Source organism: Planococcus citri, chromosome 3 (assembly GCF_950023065.1).
Source record: "Planococcus citri chromosome 3, ihPlaCitr1.1, whole genome shotgun sequence".
NCBI lineage: Eukaryota > Metazoa > Arthropoda > Insecta > Hemiptera > Pseudococcidae > Planococcus > Planococcus citri.
The window spans coordinates 76,682,585-76,703,796 of NC_088679.1; the positions used below are offsets into that span (position 1 = coordinate 76,682,585).

The 21,212-nt window shown below is 35.3% G+C and overlaps 2 protein-coding genes across 2 annotated transcripts in view; one reads left to right on the forward strand and one right to left on the reverse strand.

Annotated features, from left to right (window-relative positions):
* The window catches only part of LOC135839366 (uncharacterized), a 120,886-nt gene that overhangs the window by 66,907 nt on the left and 32,767 nt on the right, over positions 1–21,212 (reverse strand). The window contains exon 2 of the mRNA XM_065355358.1: positions 11,313–11,378. The gene's annotated coding sequence lies outside the window, so the exon portion shown is untranslated. The remainder of the gene's footprint in view (positions 1–11,312; positions 11,379–21,212) is intronic.
* On the forward strand, positions 17,999–19,973 carry LOC135839361 (annexin B9-like). Its single transcript, XM_065355352.1, has 8 exons — positions 17,999–18,145; positions 18,231–18,422; positions 18,499–18,706; positions 18,793–18,881; positions 18,976–19,057; positions 19,160–19,327; positions 19,480–19,670; positions 19,773–19,973. The coding sequence occupies exons 1-8, from the start codon at positions 18,095–18,097 to the stop codon at positions 19,830–19,832; spliced, it is 1,041 nt and encodes a 346-aa protein (XP_065211424.1). The 5' UTR covers positions 17,999–18,094; the 3' UTR covers positions 19,833–19,973.

Consider the following 21,212-nt stretch of genomic DNA (forward strand, 5'->3'; position numbering starts at 1 on the left):
GAATATTATTTGAACGAAAGGAAATGTTTATATCATCAGCAAAGATTCTCAGAGAAATGGGTCTAGAAACAACATTGGAAATGTCATCAATCAAAAGTATAAATAAGACTGTGCTAAGAACTGAACCTTGGGGGACTCCATTTTCAATTTCAAAAAATTCTGAGTATGTATTGTCAACTCTCACTCTAAAAGTACGGTTTGTTAAGAAATTCTGAATAAAGTAAGCCAAATGTCCTCTAATTCCAATGGAATGTAATTTTTGGAGAATTTTATAACGCCAGGCTTTATCAAATGCCTTTTCAAGATCAAAAAAGACTGAAAGAACACTTTCTTTATTCTGGAAGGCCGAACTAATTTCTTTTTGGAGACTAAAGAGGTGGTCTAGGGTAGATCTTTTCTTTCTGAAACCACTTTGATAAATGCTAAGAGAGTTTGAGGAATTAATATACCAATTAAGACGTTTAATAACCATTTTTTCAAGTATTTTGCAAGGAACTGAAGTTAAGGAGATGGGGCGATAACTAGATGCCAGATTTGGGTTTTTATCTGGTTTTAATATTGGAATGATTGTTGCAGTTTTCCATAATTTTGGGAAGGAATCCGAAGTCCAAATTTTGTTGCATAATTGAAGTAAATCTTCTTTTCCAGTGTCTGAAAGGTACTTTAACATGTGAGGGTGTATTTCTTCAGGTCCAGGGGATGAATCTTTAATGTTGTAGTTTAGACAATGATTTAGCTCTTCAAGAGAGAAAAGAGAGTTGTATGGTTCTAGATTTTGAGATGAAAAGTCTAAGGGGGTGGATTCTATTTGTGTTTTTATTGTTTGGAAACCAGAGCTATAAGAGGCAGTTGCAGAAGCTTTTGCAAAGGATCTAGCTAAGGTGTTTGCAATGTCATCAATTGAGTTTATTTCAGTGTTGTCATCTACTAAGTAGGGTATTTCAGTAGGTATATAACTTCCTTTAAGGATTTGAACTTTTTTCCACATTTCTTTTGTAGATGTGTTTTGGGTGATGCTCAACATGAAATTATTCCAACTTTCTCTTTGTTTAGATAAGTTGATTTGGCGAGCAATAGCTCTTTTTTTCTTGAAATCAATGAGGTTGTCAAGAGTGCGATTTTTTTGGTACTTTTTTAATGATCTTTTTCTATCTTGGATTGCAGTTTTTAGTTCATGACACCACCATGGGACAGATTTTTTGGGAACTTTGGTTGAAGTTTTTGGAATGGTTTCTTCAGCTGCTTGGATAATAGAAGTTGTGAAATATGAAACTATAGTGTCCAGATCATCTGGTGTAAAGTCAATTGGGAGAACTTTTTTGTTGAAATGTGACCAGTTTACCTTGTTTAGAATCCACTTGGGACATTTTTCATGTGTGGGTTTCTGAGTTTGAAGAGGGATGTTGATGCTAATTGGAAAGTGGTCACTATAATAAAGGTCATCATGGGGGTTCCAGTTCAAAAGATGAGAAATGTTTGGGGAACAAAAAGCTAAATCAATGTTTGAATAAGTACCATTAGAAATGTTAAAGTGAGTGTGTTTTGACTCATTCAGAAGGAAAGTATCATTTTTCAGGAGAAATTTGTCAATTACATTACCTCTATTATTTGTGATACTTGATCCCCAAGTTTTGGAGTGGGCATTAAAATCCCCTACAACAATATAAGGTTTTGGTATTTGGGCAAAAAGTTGATCTAATTCATATTCTGTTATGTCCTGGTGAGGAGGGATGTAAACATTACAGACAGATATTTTTGATTTATAAAAATTTGGAGCCTCAATGGTTATTGCATTTGCTTGGATATTGCCTATAGAAATATTTAAGGTAGATGATGAGGTAGTTTTTTTTACGAAAATTGCTGTGCCTCCGCAAGCTTTATTTCCTCCTTGAAAGTTGAAACGATAAGAGTTGTAATTTCGGAGGTTAAAAGAGTGATGATTGCGGAGATGTGTCTCTTGTAAGGCAATAATTTCAGGGTTAAATTTGCTTATTAGAGTCTTGAGTTCACCAGAGTGGCTATAAACACCATTTATATTCCATTGAATGAGAAAATTCATACCAGACTATTTAAAAAAAAAAAAAAAAATTGGGGGGGGGGGTGAGAAAAGATTGAAATTTTCCAGCAATTTTTTTTTTTTTTACAAATTTCATGTTTGTAGAAAATTTTTAAAATTTTGTTTTGATTTAATAGTCCAAAAGTAATTTGATTTAATTTGATTTTGTTTTTTTTTTGTTTTTTTTTTGTTTTTTTTTGTTTTTTGACTGACTTATAAGATTCAAAAATTATTTACAATCAAGTTCCTAAATACCTACAACAATGCTATAAATATTTCTACTGAATAGGTAGTAAACTAAATACTAAAATAATAGCACTGATACTTTCTGGAATCGTTTTTTTCAACAAAAAAAACGACAACACTTCTAACAATTGGGGATCTTTGTTAATTTTTGAAAAAGCGATAATTCTTCATAAATTTTGACAAAAATCAAGTCTTTGACAAATTCAGCAAAACAAAGGGCTGCCTAAAAATTTCCAACAAAAAGCAAGATTTTTGGGCAATTTAAAAAAAAAACGGTTCTCTCTGAATATTTCTTGCAAATTGCAAGACTATGACAATTTTAACAAAAGAAACGGTTTTTTGAAAATTTCTGGCAAAAAGCAAGATTTTGAAAAAAAATAATACCCTACCTTTTGGAATTTTTTTGCAAAAAACGACAATTTATGGCAATTGATGGTCTTTGTTGATTTTTGAAAAAGCGAGAATTGTTCATCATTATTTTGGAGGAAAGCGAAACTTTGATAATTTTCCCAAAAAAATGAAATTCTGGACATTTCTGAGGAAAAAAGGGAAAATTTTGGACAATTTTGAACAAAAAATTATAATTTTTGAAATTTTTTGCAAAAAAAACAACAACTTTTAGCAATTGAGAATTTTTTGCGATTTTTGACAAAAGCAATACTTGTTGTGAAAATTTTAGCAAAAAGCAGGACTATTTGTATGGACAAAAAAAATATACTTTTTTGCAATTTTTGTTAAAAAAGCGAGACTTTCTGGGAATTTTTTGAAAAATAAAGACCTTTGGGTTAGTTAATTTTTGAGAATAAATAATTATCACTTTTTTAAATTTATTGCAAAAATCGACACTTATTCTTAGTGAGCTCGTAGTTATTTGACAATTCTGACAAAAGGCAAATTTTTTGCTATTTTTGAAAAAAATGAGGCTTTGAAAATTTCAACGAAGGTAAGATTCTAAATGATACAATAATTTTTAAACTCTCAAAAGTGATCAGTATTTTTCAAGGAGGGTAGATATGTTTTTTGCGTAGTATGACGCCAAAGTCGAATGAGCTGATAATTTTTGAAGCACTGTAAAAATTTTCCCCAAACCACCTCCCTCCCCTTCCACTTTTAGGTCTAAAATTTATACGAGAAGTAAAAAAAGAAAAAAAGAAATGAAGCATCCATTCTTATGATTTTTAGGGAAAAATCCAATTTCCACGAAACATCAATTTTTAAGTGAACTACTAGTCAAGCAAGTACATACCTACTTGAAAATAATATCGAATGTTAACATCGACAGCTCAGGAAAATTTAGAAACTCAACATAACGCTCCTTCTTTTGGGGGTGGGCAGGGTTGTGAACTGACCCAGAAGTGGCAAAAAAGACACATTTTTCTCAAAAATGATTCTACTTTGAGCATTTCTTGTTCACAATCAGCCTCATGTACGCCCAGGGAGCTCGAAAAGTTCCAATTAAATATTCCACTCAAAGTACACTTCTTCACTAATTCTCGTCAAATTCCATCATTATGGATTTCAATTCGTTTCACTCCAATTACCATCACTCCAGTCAATAATAACTGAAGAATCTCTCCTCGCCCGCTTTAAAAACCCAACTCCTAAGTACTCCCAAAACCTTGAAATTATTCAAAATCGGCCCAGACTTCCGCAATGAACTTCAAAACATCAGAACTTCGAGAACTATAGTACTTACGTCGTGTTTAATACATCGAAACGCTTAAATTCGAGCTGCAACTTCGAGAGTAATTACTCGAATCCAAAACTCACTCACTATACGACCTTGTTACAGCACATCTAAAATAAAAATAAAATATCCCTTTACTACGTACCTACGAAGAAAAAAAAAGAGTAAAACTCGGAACCAGGCAACAAGCAAAAACAACGTGAAAACATTTACTTGTTGATAAATTATCTCAATTAGAGAATACACTTTATAAGAATGCTGGCTGACGTTACGCTCGAAGGGCTCGAAAACGAAACACTCTTTTTAGCTGGCGTACATTGTGAAAAAAAAGAGTCAAAAGTCGGTGATTTGAAAAAAAGGAAATAGCCATTACGTTGTTTAAATACTCTGCGGGGTATTCGCTTCTGAAAAATATTAGCCTTTGCTCTCTCTCTCTCTTTTGTTCTATTGTGTACGGAGCTTATATACTCGTAATACACAATGTACGACATACTTAATGTCTCACGTTTAATTTTTCTTTCTTTTTGACGAAAAAAAAAATAATTTCTTCTGATTCGGACTATACAATAACAATTTTACGTATAATTACGACATTTTTGAAAGAAGCAAAAAAATACGTAGTAAAAAAAAAGCAACAATTTCAAGATCGATCAATAAAAAACTACCCACGACGCGACGTCTCGAGGTGTTTTTTTTTTAATTTTGAAATTTTTTCGACCATAGAGAAGTAGAAATTCTATCTCATTTTCCGCTCGACGTTTTACAGCAGAGTTATCAAATCTACATTCGAAGTAATTTGTTGGTGGCGATGACGCTGGCGTCTCGTAAATTCACAAATGTTTACAACTTTTTTACTCTCTTAATCTGTAAATTTACTTTTAATGTAAATCTCCTTCTTCCCTATCTTCGCAAAAAGACGACCAAGAGTTTTTCCAGCGCTCTGTGGTGTGCCCACTGCCCTGCATAAACTTCCACCAACATAACATAAGGGTGTATGAGGTATACAGAGTACTGTATTGTGGCTGTTAGATGTACTGTAACCTATTATACGGTTCCGAATGAATTTGTAGTTCGAATCGCGTTTATCGCTTTATGGTATATTATATACGAATATTGTAGGTGTACATTACATTGTACACTATGCTTGTATATCTCTGCCGACTCCCTCGTCGTTCATTCATTTACGCAATATATCTTCTTTTTTACGACAAAAAATAGCGGAAAATTAATTTTTAATCTTTTTATAACTTCGATCGATATATTCCTATTTTTTTCCACGACTCAACTATACGTACCATAAGCTGCGGCTCGAGTTTATTTTTTTGGTACTTTCGCGTAATACCTTACCTACATTAACCACATTAAAATGGAAAATCGTTTCGAATCCATAGAGACGAATCGAAGTGCGAGGGAATGACGATTACGAGTATTTCAAACAAATAAACGAGTAGAGGTAAGAGACACCCTCCACTTTCCTCCTAATCTTACACATATAGGTACCTATAGTAGTACATATAATGATAGAAGTTTGTTTTGTATTATGCATAATACGCACTTCGACTTTCTCCCCAGCCTCGCCACAATCCCTCATTTTTTTTAGTAAAATTATTATATGTACTTTGCTATCGTGTCTGTGGCTATGTGCACGAACAGTACGAATAATACGAAGTGACAATTATTCTTTTGTCAGATTCGAGCACCAGATAAAATTAAGGTCTTTTTTTGGAACGATATCGTTATACAAGTGTGCTGATTTTATTTCAAATATCGACACGCGAATCTCATAATACATAAAAGAAGAGGGAAAGTAAACAGCACACCACTGATTGAGATAAGTATCCTTAATGTTGAACAATTTCACTCTAGAAGGACACAAGAAGGACAAAGAAAAAGTTATACAAATATGACAAAATGTTACCGATTTTTTTTGGAAGAGAGGAGGGGGTAGGGGATTGATAGATTATTACAGTCATCGTGAAAATTTTCAATTTTTTATCCATTTTATTTCTTTCGAGTTTCATTTTTTAAATTCGAAGTAAGTAATGCACTCACTGTGAGTTTTTAAAAAAATCAAAAATTCATCATTTCTAGTAGTTAAGTGGCAAAATGTAAATTTTAAGCAATAAACGGCAAATCATGATGAAGCTATGAAATTTGGTATGATGAACGAGGACACCAAAAGGAAATTTTTGAGCCTGGGAGCCAATCGCCAAGTCCCATAGGAAGGGTGTGGGTTCAACCCCCATTTTTCAAAATGGGGCTATCGGCGCGATATTGGTATCAATTCCATATGATTGAACCCCGCTGAGTTCGAAAATACCGTTACTTTCAAAATCTGAGGAAGAGGCATGCCTCAAATTTGAGATTTTCTGAATAAAGTTTTTGCATTTTTCTCAAAAATACCCCAAAATTACAGTTTTTCAACCCTAGACGACACGCTGACCTTCCATCGGCATTTTTATGGTGATTTTCGGATTCTACAGGTCAATTACAATGCGAATCGACCTTCAATACTTTCGCATACCTCTACCGCGAGTTCACAGAAGGATCAAAAGGGGTTAAAAATTGGCAGTTTTTCGGCCGTTGACCTATTTGACCTCTATGAAAAAGTTAATAAAAAATCACACTCATGGCAAAAAATTAAAATTCGTTTATTTTTTCAATTCGCTCAGAATTTTGATTTTTCACAAACTTTCACCCTTGAACGCGGTATCATCCCCTTGGGTTGCACCAAAATGAAAAATCGATAGCATTTTTGAAATCAGCGCCCTCAAAAACCTACATTTTGATATACATGTCGATTTTTCGTGAAAAATGGACCCACCCCACATATGGTGCTTCCCCCCCCCCCAAGTGGCTGGAATCGAAAAAATAATTGAAAATTTGGGTTCGGCGGTACGAAAAACATCGATACAAACATTATTATCACGATGGTAAGCAAATGTATACTTATATTAATTACATTTCTAAAATTAATTCAAAATAAGCAAGATGAGAGTCAAATTTGACCCCCTCTACTATCTTCCAGGAGGGGTATAAAAAGTGCCTCTGAGACTTATTCGATAGCATTTGATCTGTAGAATTCGAAAATCACCATTAGAACCTTCTTCCGCCAATTGTGTCCGGTGCACAGTTCAAAACCCGTGATTTTTGTAAGAAAATACCGAAAAACTGCAAATTTTTAACCCCTTTTGACCCCTCTGTGCACTCGCGGTAGAGGTATGCGAAAATATTGATGGTCGATTCGCATTGTAATTGACCTGTAGAATCCGAAAATGACCATAAAAATGCCGATGGAAGGTCAGCGTGTCGTCTAGGGTTGAAAAACTGTAATTTTGGGGTATTTTTGAGAAAAATGTAAAAACTTTACTCAGAAAATCTCAAATTTGAGGCATGCCTCTTCCTCAGATTTTGAAAGTAATGGTATTTTCGAACTCAGCGGGGTTCAATCATATGGAATTGATACCAATATCGCGCCGATAGTCCCATTTTGAAAAATGAGGGTTGAACCCACCCCTCCCAAATCACCCTCCTTCCCTTCTTATGGGACTTGGCGATTGGCTCCCGGGCTCAAAAATTTCCTTTTGGTGACTCACCAAACATACATATGGGTCATTCCACGTCCGTCAATTGGACCAAGAAGTGGTGGGGGGTTCGGCGATTTTTTTGAAATTTTTCCTATGGAGAGACCTTCCGAAAGGATGACCAATGGCGCAAATCGCAGCCGTCTAGCCCCTTTTTAAAGCCAGCCAGGGGATGTCAAAGTTTTCAGTGAACCTAAAATATCATCCATTTCAGCAGTGCATTACTCGATAACCGCGATATCTACCAAAATGGAACTTTTCCCCATAGTTAGAGGGTTTGAAAGGCTTTTTGGTGATATCATAAAAACCAGTGTTGCCACTTTTTTTCGTACAAAAAATTAGCTCGAAAAGTTTCAAAACGTATTTTTCTTATCGTCCCGACTCTCAAAAATTCTGAAAAAAATATATTATGGACAACTTTTCATGCTGAACCAAATATTAAAAAATTGGGATGGAAATATGTGGCAAAGTCGATTTTAAAAAATTTAAAATTTGCGAAAAAATGCGATTTTTTGATTTAAAACATGAAAAAAAATGTTGAAAGGTGAAGTTGACTTATTTGATCCCTATTTGTACGTATCTGTTGAAAAAGTTGAAAAACCCCTTTAACTCGATGAAATAAACTCCTCACAAAAAAATCAAAATTCGAAAAAATTCAATTTTCGATTTCAAACATCAAAAAAAGTTCAAAATTCAGTTTTCTTATTTTGACCTCTTTCTGACATATTTCATGAAAAAGTTCTCACAACAAAAAAATAAAAATTCATTCATTTTTGTGAATTTTTTCGAATTTTGATTTTTTTGTGAAGAGTTCATTTCATCGAGTTAAAGGGTTTTTTCAACTTTTTCAACTTTTTCAACAGATACGTAAGAATAGGAGTCAAATGGGTCAACTTCACCTATCAAAATTTTTTTTCATGTTTTAAATCAAACAATCGCATTTTTTCGCAAACTTTAAATTTTTTAAAATCGACTTTGCAACATGTTACCATCCCAATTTTTTAATATGTTGTTCAGCATGAAAAGTTGTCCATAATATATTTTTTTCTGAATTTTTGAGAGTCGGGACGATAAGAAAAATACGTTTTGAAACTTTTCGAGCTAATTTTTTGTACGAAAAAAAGTGGCAACACTGGTTTTTATGATATCACCAAAAAGCCTTTCAAACCCCCTAACTATGGAAAAAAGTTCCATTTTGGTAGGTATCGCGGTTATCGAGTAATGCACTACTGAAATGGATGATATTTTAGGTTCACTGAAAACTTTGACACCCCCTGGCTGCCTTTGAAAATGGGCTAGACGGCTGCAATTTGCGCCATTGGTCATCCTTTCAGAAGGTCTCTCCACAGGAAAAATTTCAAAAAAATCGCCGAACCCCCGACCACTTCTTGGTTCAATTGACGTGGAATGACCCATATAAATATAGTATTACTCAGCGATGCCCTTGGGGTAAACCCTTTCAACATTTTTTCACGCGAACCATCACAATGCAGCCACAAACATATTATTAAATAATTTTTCTAATATTTCGTTTTTTTCATTCATTCGACAAAAGCGTTAATTTGGGAGAAAAAAATACCCACTAAAATCAGTAAGATAGGTGCTGCAATAAACTTTTCCTCTTTACTCTAGATACACAGTTTACGAGTTCTTTCGCCTTTCACTCGACTTAACTTATTGCGTCATTTTGCTTGAAACCCCATTAGACTTGTTTCCTCTATGCTTGGCTAATGTTTCCATCAGATGGCTCGGTAGACGTACAATGTGGCCTGGACAGCTAACTCCTAATATTTATATACCTACGAATATGTTCAAAGAACACCTCTTTGCAAGGTGAAAAGTAGATTTATGAATCGAGCCGAAACGGGCACTTGAAAAAAAAGGCGTGTTTTCAAAACTGCACACAAATACTCGTACATTAAAGTAGGTATGTACGTAACCAAACACACCAGATACTAGTTCATTAACAATGAACTTGAAAGAACTTTCAAGGGGGAAAAAAGCCAGCATGCTCTGTCCAGACTTATACATAGAGTATAATTCTCTCCTGAAAATACCCAATCTCTCCCTCTATCCAGTACAGTTCTAACTAGCTCACTATCTTTGTTAAAAATCTCTCAACAGTGTTGGAGTAATATTGTTGAAGATCGAAATGCCATGTCACAATACTGCGTACCTTACCTACTACCCATTACCCAGCTACTTGACTAAAACATTAATCGCAAAATAATCGTGACCGAAACAAAACTTCAAATCATTGTTCCTCATTCAAAATCGTAAGTACAAAGAATCATCGCCATCAATTCGCAAGCAGAGCCTTCTCTCTTCATGTTTATAACATTGGCAATGAGAATGAAGTTCCATATACGATTAATCGAGATATCCAGCTCACCAGTCTTACGAAAGAGAGAGATAGAGAAAAATGAATTCTCGGAAAAGAACAATCGTCTCGATAATTTTTTCACGTCTTCGTCTTACCTATCGGGCGGAATAAGTAAGTAAATTGAAAAATAATCCAGCCCAGATAAGTGCGCCACAATAAGTCGTGAAGTCGAGCATTAAAATTAATGGAAAAGACTATACGCGAGGGCGAGGTAATTTTTTCAAAACTTTATTCTCTGGTACTACAAATGTACGTAGACGTATACCTAACAGGTACCTGGCACACGATGAGAAATTACCAACAGCTAATGAGCCATTACTGTATACTTAGTTACTTACGTATAGTACCTTAGCTGTAGCTTAACTACGCAGTAGAAAAAAAGAAACAGATTTAGAGTTCTTAACGTATCTACGAGTATATAAAAGTAATTCGACTACAGAATTAAAAACCTGGCCAGGTCGTTTCAGGAATGAAATAAAATTTGCTAAAATTTAACACACACAGCTCGAGATTCATTCTCTGCGCGTTTCTTTCTTATACGAATTTATCGTTGAAAATTTAACAATACCTACGTATTTTTCAGCGAAGGAAAGCCCGAGGTTTTCTATTTTCACAAATCATCCCTTTTCTATAAGGTAATAAGCTAGGTACCAAACCAACATCAACGCAAACTGCTGAAGGTACAGAGAGAAAGAATTTTCGAACACCCATTTTTCATTACGTACGAAAAAAAAATAAAATTGAAGCTCTAAAAACACAAAACTCTCAAGGTCCTTGCTCAAAACCTATATATGTGAGGGCGCATACGAAAAGGGTCCATTCGACCAAAAAAAAAAAAAAAAAAAAGTTCTCTGAAATTGCTGTAGGAACTCTGTAAAGGGTTCCTACGACAATTTCAGAGAACTTTTTTTTTTTTTTGGTCATAAGGACCCTTTCCGTATGCGCCCTCACATATACTTACATAATAAAAATTATAAAATATTTATCAATTCCACTTATTTTTGAAGACTTTGGAATAAAATTTCACACTGCCAAACAACACAGTTCGGCTCTCTCTATGAAAATACTGGGTTCCAGTTTTAAAATTATACTCTGAATTTAATTTTGAATTTCGCAGAAAAGCTTTCAAAATAAGCCATCTTCGAAAACCTCTCGCTCACTTTTGAAATTTTCCCACTTTTCCTTTTCTAGTTTTGCATCGTATTTCATCAACTGCGATAATGTTTCTAACTAGTAAGTATACAAACTTAATATATAAACGTTTCCTTCAAAGAAAACGTAGGAAAAAAATAGAATCAAGAACCTACCGCAAATTAAAATACCTACCTAACAATAAGATGAGAAAAAAACACTCACCAGTGAACCAGAAGCGGGGAAATTTTCTTGAATGCGCTGCTTATAACTGTACAAGTTTTCTGACACCTGTAAAACATAAAATAATAATCGATTCGTTAAAAAAATTATCACAAATCATATTTTTCAAAATTATTTTGAAATCGTTAAGTTAGCAAGAGCAATCAGTAGCGTTGCCAGGATTCTTTCGAGGAGGGGGTAAGAACAGATTTTTAGGCATGAAAAATCAAAATTAGGGGTGATTTTTGAAAACCTTTCGTGATAAATGATGATTTTGAAGAATTGGGCGAAATTTTTTTGGACAAAATGGGTCTAAAAAACCAAAAAAATACCCATTTTTGCATGTTTTATTTTGAATTTTCGCTCACAAGTAGGAGCAATGGCCCCCTTCACCTCTCCCCTTGACTACGCCACTGAGAGCGATGGGAAAAACTAGGGCGAAAAAAATATGGTTAAACGGTATTTTCATGCTAGCGGTACAGGGGAAAATTCAAGGAAGAACTACAAGAGGGAGGAAACGATCGGAGATGTTAACAACAAACTCACCGGCCAACTCTCCCTGTAAGACCCTGAAAGAAACCATCAGATACGCTAGAAACCGGCTGATATAGATGGAAGTATACGCTATCTCCTGTAAAGGAGCGCGACTACGACGACGACGTAGCAAAATATTTCAATTTTATGCATCTTGCACAATAGATACGAAAAAATGACAATCTTTTGATCACCCTACAGCTGTTTTTTCCAGGGCTTCAAACCCGTACCCATACCCGTACCCGAATACCCGAATACCCGAACAAAAATCCATAAATTTCTGTACCCGAACCCGTACCCATACCCGAAAAAATAATACAAGGAATACCTGTACCCGAACCCGTACCCGAATAAACTATTTTGAACCCGAATACCAGATAGATCGGGTATTTTTTCAGGTATTTCATCAAAATTGTATCAAAAATGGCGAAAATTGAAGAAAATCCCATACCCGTACCCGATACCCGTACCCGAAAAATTTTCTGTACCCGTACCCGATACCCGTACCCGATCCTCTGAAAAAAATGTCTGTACCCGTACCCGATATCCGTACCCGAAAACGTTCGGGTTTGAAGCCCTGGTTTTTTCAGTTCCAAAATTTCCAAGTTTTCAACAAACATGAGAACCATAAGGTTTGCTGAAGAAAAATTAAAGAAAACAAAGCCACGGAAAAAGGTATTTAGTTTTCGTTCTGAATTCTCTTCTAATGCACCTAAAATCTCAATTTTTCATCGTTAACATGCTTTGAGTACAAACTTCATGAAAATTCAATCTCTTGTTGAAAATCAAGCATAGAGTCATTAATATTCAAAATAAACGTGTTTTTGGAAGGGGAAGGAAAGGGTGATTGATGATGATTGACCCCTCCCCTCCCTCCCCTCCCCTCCCCTCCCTCCCCTATCTATGACTGGGGTTTTGTCGAGGTCGCTGAATACGAATAACAACTTATTTTCTGGGTCCAACTCCTCAAAGCCCCTCTGTGCCCCAAAAAGGGGGTTAAAATTATGAAAAATCGTGAAAAATCGAGTGATATATCGAGTTGTAGTGGGAGAAAAATACACGCAGTTCTCCCACTTATGTGGGAGAAAAATATTTTTATCCATCACCTACACTGGGAGAAATTTATACATGAAAAGTTCAGTCACCTTAATGGGAGAAAATTTTCCTGTCTCCTAATTGGGAGGAAAATTCTCATTCGTCATAGCAGAAGAATATTTTTCTACCCCCTAAGTGACAGATTTTCGATCATTTTAGTGACCAATTATGACGTCAGTGACCAAGCCGCGACAATTTGAACTTCCTACTCAGTGGCGGTGGCGCTTACATCCAATTATAATCAAGAAATTATCGAACACAGCCAATTATACTCGATTACATCATTGTTTTTTAGGTGATGGCGCCAAGCTATCCACCACTCTCGTGATAATAACCAATAGAAAACCAGTTCAACACGAATATCGCTGAGTATAATCGAACATGACGTAATTCTAGTGCCAGCCGCGAAAGATAGCGCCGCTAGAAGCGTTGAGCGCGTGCGCCACTGACTATGTAGCTTTCCCCGCCCGATTTCTCGTAAAAAGCGCAGTTATAAAAGCTCTGATCCGAGACAATTCTGGTAGGACTGCAGACATCGACGCCGCAAAGTATAGTTCCAACTTTACTACCATCTCCGCGAATGGGCTCCACGCCAGAAGAGACCAATAAATCCATCTTTAGCTCAATATTTCCAACTGTAGTTCCTACTGTTTCCAGCTTTAGCTTCCTTCAGTTCGTGATTTATTGGACTTTGATGAATTTTGGCGTCTGCAGCCTTGGACTTACTCATCATCTGCGATGATTTTGTTTCTCAAGTTAAGTCCCTATGGGTCAATTAGTGAATCTTCAGCTGTCTCAGATCACTCTTTGAATTGCACAGAGATAGGTTTTAATAACAAGTTGCCTTGGTTCACATTCCAACTTTAGCTTTAAGTTTCAAGACCTTGGTTCACATTGTCTTTCTTTATTTTCTTTTTTGTTTGAAAATGACGTATCGCTCAGGACGTGCATTTTAATTTTAAGTTCAGACGCATCTCTCAGGGTGTCTTCCTTTCTTTTTTCTTTTTTTAATATTTATTTTCCTTTTTGCAACTCCTAGTTTCAGTATTCCCAAAATTCCCCAGGGTTGCGATCCTTTTTATTTGTCTTTGTTTTATCCCTTAAGTATAAGAATAAATGTCCTAAATGTGAATTTGTCTTTGACTTTTATTCAACTTTCGTGACTTTGAGAATTCAATGAATATTTCCAACTTTACCACAAATATATTGTTCCGTTGAAAGTTCAATCATATCTTAGCTCAAGCTTCAATTAATCCAACTTTGACCCCACCTATTATAAATATGTAAATATTGGGGAGGGAACCCATTTTACATCCGCGATTCATCCGATCCTGAGATCTTGATGATATAGTCGTAGAATCGCGAGAGATATCTTATATTTCCATCACCAATTATTCCACCAGAACGAGAGTGCATGAATCCGATATCCAGATGGCCAAAGAGGATTTGAATTAGTCTATATTTTCTTATCTTCAAAGAAATCAAGATTCAAAAATTTCCATTTTTGAATTCTTGGTGAAAAATCAAAAACTTCAAAATGAAAAATTTAATTTTTTATTTTATGGTAGTTTTTGGGTTTTTCCGCATATTTCTCCCTCCACAGAGTTGTATGTTTTCGAGGTCGCTGAGTACGAATATGAACTTATTTTTTGGGTCCAATGACCCTCCTTGCCCTAACAAGGGGCCCAAAATTTCAAAAAGTCATCAAAAAGTCAAGTGATATACCAAATGGAATGTTTTTGAGGTCGATAAGCACAAATATGAATTTATTTTTTGAGTCCCGCCCCGCAATGTCTCTCTGTGCCCCAGAAAAAGGGTCAAAATTTTGAAAAATCATGAAAAGTCGTGTGATACCTCAAAAAATAAGTTCATATTTGTGCTTGGCGACCTCAAAAACATTCCATTTGATATACCACTTGACAAGTATCACGCTTCTAATTCTATTTATGGTCAATTTTTCGCAAGTAGGTACCTATAATTTCTCTCAATCACACAACAATTAATGGGAGTCATTCGTGTTGAACGGAAATTTCGATCATTTTCAGAATTCGTAGGAGTACAATTCATCAGAGCATTATTCACCTGAAAAAACACAAATTCTGTAAATCACACAGATGTGCTCGTAGCGTGATTGCGAGGGGAAAAATGAAATTGTTTAAAAAAATCATGAACTTTTAAACCTATACTCATTCCACCAGTCGTAAAGGTCAAAAAATTTTCAAAACATGGAAACATTTTCTTGTTTAAAAAAAAACAACTCAATAAAATTTAAAAAATTGCAGACAGTTGCCACGTTGCGCATACGTAGATTGTTATTCTCAACTACTAAATTTCAAACTTTTCACCATCAATAATTCGGCATTTATACGAAAACGGGATTTTTCAAATTGCAAACTGCTTAACATGAAATAATCGACCTGTTTTGTAAAATGCATGTCATCTACCGAGTAGGTACTACAATAAAACTGCGAACTACGAGTACAACACTCGTAAATTTGCGACCATCGAATCCTAATTTTTTTCAATTTCAGCTATAGTGTACTCAACTGCGACCTCCAAATTCACATTCACGGCTACCAAATTCAAAAACCGAAATGTTCTGCCAGAAATTCACAATTTTCAACTTTTTAAAACTCATTTTAGCTGATTTTTAATTCAGTTGATATCGCCATATCATGGTATATTTTTACTACATAGATGCTCGTCTAAGCGTATAATCCACTAAGTCATGGAATGAGGCACTCAATTTTTCCACGAATTTTATCATGATTTAGAAAGAAATTTAATTTTGATTGTGCATTGGAGAGTTTTTCACATAATCACAAATTTCAAAAAATGAATCTAAAGAATACCTGACCAAAAACTTGCCAGTTTTTCCATTTTTTAAAATTTGCAATAGTGACCAACAAAAAGACACCACTGCATTCCAAAATATTTCCACAGCTTCAGAAATGATATCTGCCAATATTCAGGCTTAATCGAAATACCAAATATTTCAGAACAAAAAATTTTCAAAACACGAATTTACCGAAAAATAGGCCATTTGCAAATTTCCAATCGCTCAATGTAAGTCTAAAAATAGTCTTGGATTTTGATGGCAATGGACTAGGTCGACGCAGAATCTCATACACTATCCTTTGGAACTGGACCATTTTCCTTAAAATAGGTTTGGTCGAGGCTGAGCGATTTTTTTCGAAAATGTCCCCTCTTCGAGGACTCATATCTCCCTCTGCACGGGCATCCCAGGAGGTACATTTTTTTTTTAGAGAAGCTTTCAACTCGAAATGAAGGTCTCCACCGAATACGGTCAAAATCCTCCAATATTTTTTTTTCGTTTCGCAATCCGCCCTATTAAACCATCAACTAAACGAGTTTTCAAAAAAAAAAAATGAACTTTACTTTTTGTTCCTTCAACAATTTTTCTTCATTTTATTATTCTGTAAACTAATTTTAATACGATATGAAATCGGTTGCAGCCGCAGGTAGATTTCAAGTTGTTTTGGAGCCTCCAGCAGATTTTTGAAACTTGGAATTTTCACAAGATTTCGTCAAATGGCGTTGAAAATCCAAAATTTACTGTCCACTCCAATTTCAACAGACAATTAAGTTGACTGTACAGGCAAGTTCAAGTCATTTTGGAGCCTCCAGCAGGTTTTTGAAACTGGAAATTTCCACAAAATTTCATCAAATGGACGCGCGGCCCACTGCAGATAGTTTTAATAAGTTGTTTTGAAGCTTCCAGCTACTTTTTGGACCTTCGCACCATCTCCGTTTGAGGTACATCGAAAAATGAAATTCAGTTTACATCCTATATATTTTTGAGAGTAATTCCGAGATGTTCTGCAGGCAGTTTCAATCCATTTCGGAGCCCCCAACGGATTTTTAGAAACATTTGTTTTTCAAAAAATGTAGAAATTTCAAGTTTAAGAAATTCATTGGAGGCTCCAGTAATTTCCAAAAAGTCGCTGGAGGCTCCAGAACGACTGAGAGTCTACCTGCAGTCGACTTCATGGTGTATTGAAATTGGTTTTAAAAATGAATTTCGACTTTCCAACTGCATTTGATGAAACTTTGTGCGAAAATTTCAGTCTCAAAAATCTACTGGAGGCTCCAAGAATTTTCAAAAAGTCACTGGAGTCTCTAAAATGATTTAAACGCACCAGCAGTCGACTTGACAGCGCGCTCAAGTTGGAATGCGATGTGAGTTTTGAATTTCCAATTTCATATTTTGTGGAAATTTCAAGTTTCAAAAATCTGTTGGAGGCTCCAGAACTGCTCAAAACGGATCGGAATTGTTTCCAGTTGATTTGGCAAGTCGTAGATAAGGCATATCTCAAATTTCAGCTTTCTAGGTCAAATAGGTAAAATTTTGATTTTTTTTCTCATTTTGGGCTCAAGTTTAATTTACAAAAATTCGCCAAAAATCGAAAAATGCACTTTAGCACTTGAAATTTTGGCTGGTGATAAATTTTTGCATGTTCTTTTCATCTAGCTCTGTCAAGTTCAAAAAATTTCGTACGAGTCCTATGTTGGAAAGCAAAATTTGCGATTTCGACTGACCTGTCAATCAAAATGGCCGCCATTTTATTAGTAATGCAAACTTTTTTCTGACAAATTTACTTAAAAATGTTCCTTAGAATGTTCCCTTAAAGAAAAAAGCTGTCCTGGAGGATCAGCGGGGGCAGGGACCATTATTCCTATTGACATAAGTTTTACAAAAATTTTAATTCAAATTAAGTTCGCATAAAATTCGTAATTTTCATTACTCGATCGCAGCATGCTCTCATCATCGTATTTATCGCTCATTCAACACCCCCTCAAAAAACACACACATTATAATGACGTTATTAAATCAATACAGTTCCTAGATCACGTAGGTACCCAGTTTCAATAAAAAAAAAAAATCAACACCAAGTAACGCAAATCACGAGCCTACTACGCGAGAATTTACGCACATTCGTTCGTACATAATTTACGATAACCTGGTACAGTTTAACCTTTCCCATTACTATCTGTCATTTGCACAAGTGTCGATGAAAACCGATTAAAAAATCTCTCAACAAAGGCATTTGGTACGAAAATTCCTCTAGTATGTTAGCATTCGTGGGTATAATATTTGCGGCAGCACACCTTCATCGACCGTCAAACGTTGAAAAATGTCGCCCAAGTTCATCTTGTTCGTGTCGCTCAGCGTGTTCTGTTTTTGGGTAAGTTCAAAATTCATACTCGTAATCAAGTTCAGGTACTCGTAACATTATAATATTTACAATATTGCGTTCAAATATTGCTCAGAAACACGCCGACGGTGGCCCTACCGTTGTGCCAGCCGATCCGTTTAATGCCGAAAAAGACGCCGATCTTATTTGGGATGCTGTCGATGGATGCGGTACAAACGAAGACAAAATAAGCAAAGTAATCTGCAAACGAACCTTCAAACAACGTATAGAAATTAGTACAGCTTTCGAATCCAAACACGAAGGCAAGGTAACGAATTCAGTCACTTAGATCATCAGTCTCATATGACTTGATAAATACCAATATCTTACACTTTTTTTTTCAGAACCTTTTGAAAAGACTCGAAAAAGAAACATCCAGAGATTTGAAAAAACTATACAGACGGTTGTTGGAATCATCTCAAGCTGTTTTAGCCAACGACTTACACGATTACGTCGATGGTAAACGTGAAGATAAATATGGAGGTGTAACAGAAATCCTTTGCGGAACCGATGCATACGATAAATCCCTCTTAGGAGCATACTACCTGCAAAGTAACCCACAAAATTACCTTTAAACTTCTCTTTCTACCTCAAACAGCCACCAAAGTCGCATTTAAACTCTCACCACTAATTTTCAGCTTTCAATATGGATGTTATGGATCACGTGAAGAGTAAATACAAAGCTGGAGACCAACTATACCAAAATGTTCTTATTGATTATTGCTGGGTAGGTTTAGGTTTCTAATCAACTCATGTCAGAGTCGTTCGAGGAAAATTTGACAAAATCTTTGTAAATCTTATCGAAATATTCGTCATTACAGAGAACGTACTGTACAAACGTCACCTTGGACACGACCAAAATTCAGGCAGCAGCTGTAGTTCTGGCTAATCTCGATCCAAAAGGTACGAGTAGAAACTGCACACTTCGAGTACTAGATACCTACCTACATATTTCTTCCTTCGATACACTCTAAATCGTATCTTTCTCTTTCTGCATTCTCACAGCTGATGGCGAAACTCTGAAAGGACAACTGCAAAACTACTTCAAGACTTACTGCCTGCCAGATCTTCAATGCATATTCGCTAGTTACAGATCGATAAAAAATAAAGGAATTAACGAGGCTATCAGAGAAGCGATGAAAGGCGACGAAGCCGATGCTTGGGTTGCATTAAGTAAGCATTCTGTAGCATCACTTGGACAATTTTTTTCAGCCTTCCTTAAAATTTGGCTTATAAAATCGTTCACGAAGATATATCTGACGACTAATTCTCACAAAAAGAATCGCCATTTTACAAGTAGAGATAATTTTTTTCATTATCCGCAGCTCTGAGTATCGAGACCAGATACAGGTATTATGCCAACTTGTTACACCAAGCTGTCGACGGATGTGGTACCGATGAAGATCGAATCAACAGGATAACAGTGCAGACTTGCGAACGCTATTTGGGAGACATTGATAACGAATATAAATGCATGCACGGCGAATCTTTCTACAAACGTATCGCTGGACTGACCGTAAGAATGAATAATTTGTGATACCCTTCTATAAGCAAATATATGTACTTAGGTATATTGTCATTGAAAATGTACTAATTGCTTGGTACCTAATCATTGCAGGGAGACTTTCTTACCGAAGACGACTATAAGGATTGTATGAGAATGCTCTATGGTCAATAAGTTGATTTCAGATATACCTAAAAGTACAAAACAATAGTATTTAAACTTAGTATTTAGCTACTAGTTAGAGCTAAGCTATCCTTGTTATTTTTTTTTTCATCGCATTAAAATACAATAAATATATCTATTATGAATTAGCAACGCTCGTTTTAATCCACAGCACTTCCATACATTACATTTTTATCGGAATAAATACCAAACGAAAATTGGTTTATCTACATTTGAGCCATTTTCGGTTCATTTTTTCGACTAGCATATTCATGAAGAAACAATTCGAAATATCAAATTCAAAACTTGTCGAAAATCAAAGTACCCAAAATGAAGGGGAAAATTCCCAAATCGACCTACAAAGCTGAAATTTATCACGTAGATACTCTCCTTTTAACCCTCCAAATCAACAGGAAACTGTTTCGACGAACCGTCCGGCAGATTTTTTAAGGCTAAAATATTCATAAAATTTCACCCATTGAGGCCGGAAAGCTGAAATTTAAATTACATCTGCATTGCAATCAACATGTTGAGTCGATTTGAGGTGGTTTCGACACATTCTGGAACCTCCATTCCAAATTTGGAAATTCTTTGGAAATTACTGAAGTTTTTAAAAACAATTATTGAAAATCTGAAATTTCTAAAATATGACTGAAAGATCCAGAATGGTTTTAAACCACCTCCAATAAAGTCAGTGCGTTGAAATCAAGGTACAAAAGTAAATTTTAGCTTCCCAACTTCATTGTGTAAAATTTTAACTGAGATCTTGAACTTTCAAAAATCTTCGGGAGACTCTATCGATTGGGAAAGGGACACAAATCAAATTTCAGCGCAAGTTGGTAAAATTTTGATTTTTTTACATTTTTAAACTAAATTTGATTTTCACAAATAGGTACACCAAAAATCGGAAAATGCACGTTGGCGTCGTTGGCACTAGAAATTTTGGCTGGTGATTCACTTGCCAGGCTCTTTACTTTAGCTTTGTTCGGTTCAAAAATGTTCATACCAAATAAGATATCTTCAACGTCATAAAAAGTTACAAAAATTTTCGAAAATCATTTAGCAAAATCAAATTTCAAGAATTCACCTCACGTCCTCAAAAATGAAGGACCCAACAGCATTTTTTTTAAAAAAAATAACTTTCTCGTTTTTAATTAAAATCTTGGAAAGAACGAAATTTTGTTGAAGTGAGAATTTTCACAATTTTTGGAAAAACTCCAAGACTTTTGACATTTGAGCAAAACAAAAATGTGCTTTTCAACATTTTATGGCAAAAAATCGTCTCATTAGGACGGTTTTCGGAAAAAAGTAAGACTTTTTAGAATTTTTCCAGAAAAAAGAAACAATTTTTAGCAATTTTTGACAAAACAGAAAAAAAGAGATGGCGAGATT

Bases quoted from the DNA above. Each gene is read 5' to 3' on its own strand.
- LOC135839361 (XM_065355352.1), top strand. From the start codon at position 18,095: ATGTCGCCCAAGTTCATCTTGTTCGTGTCGCTCAGCGTGTTCTGTTTT. The intron at 18,146-18,230 runs GTAAGTTCAAAA...AATATTGCTCAG, and splicing joins TCAGCGTGTTCTGTTTTTGG to AAACACGCCGACGGTGGCCC. The intron at 18,423-18,498 runs GTAACGAATTCA...TTTTTTTTTCAG, and splicing joins AATCCAAACACGAAGGCAAG to AACCTTTTGAAAAGACTCGA.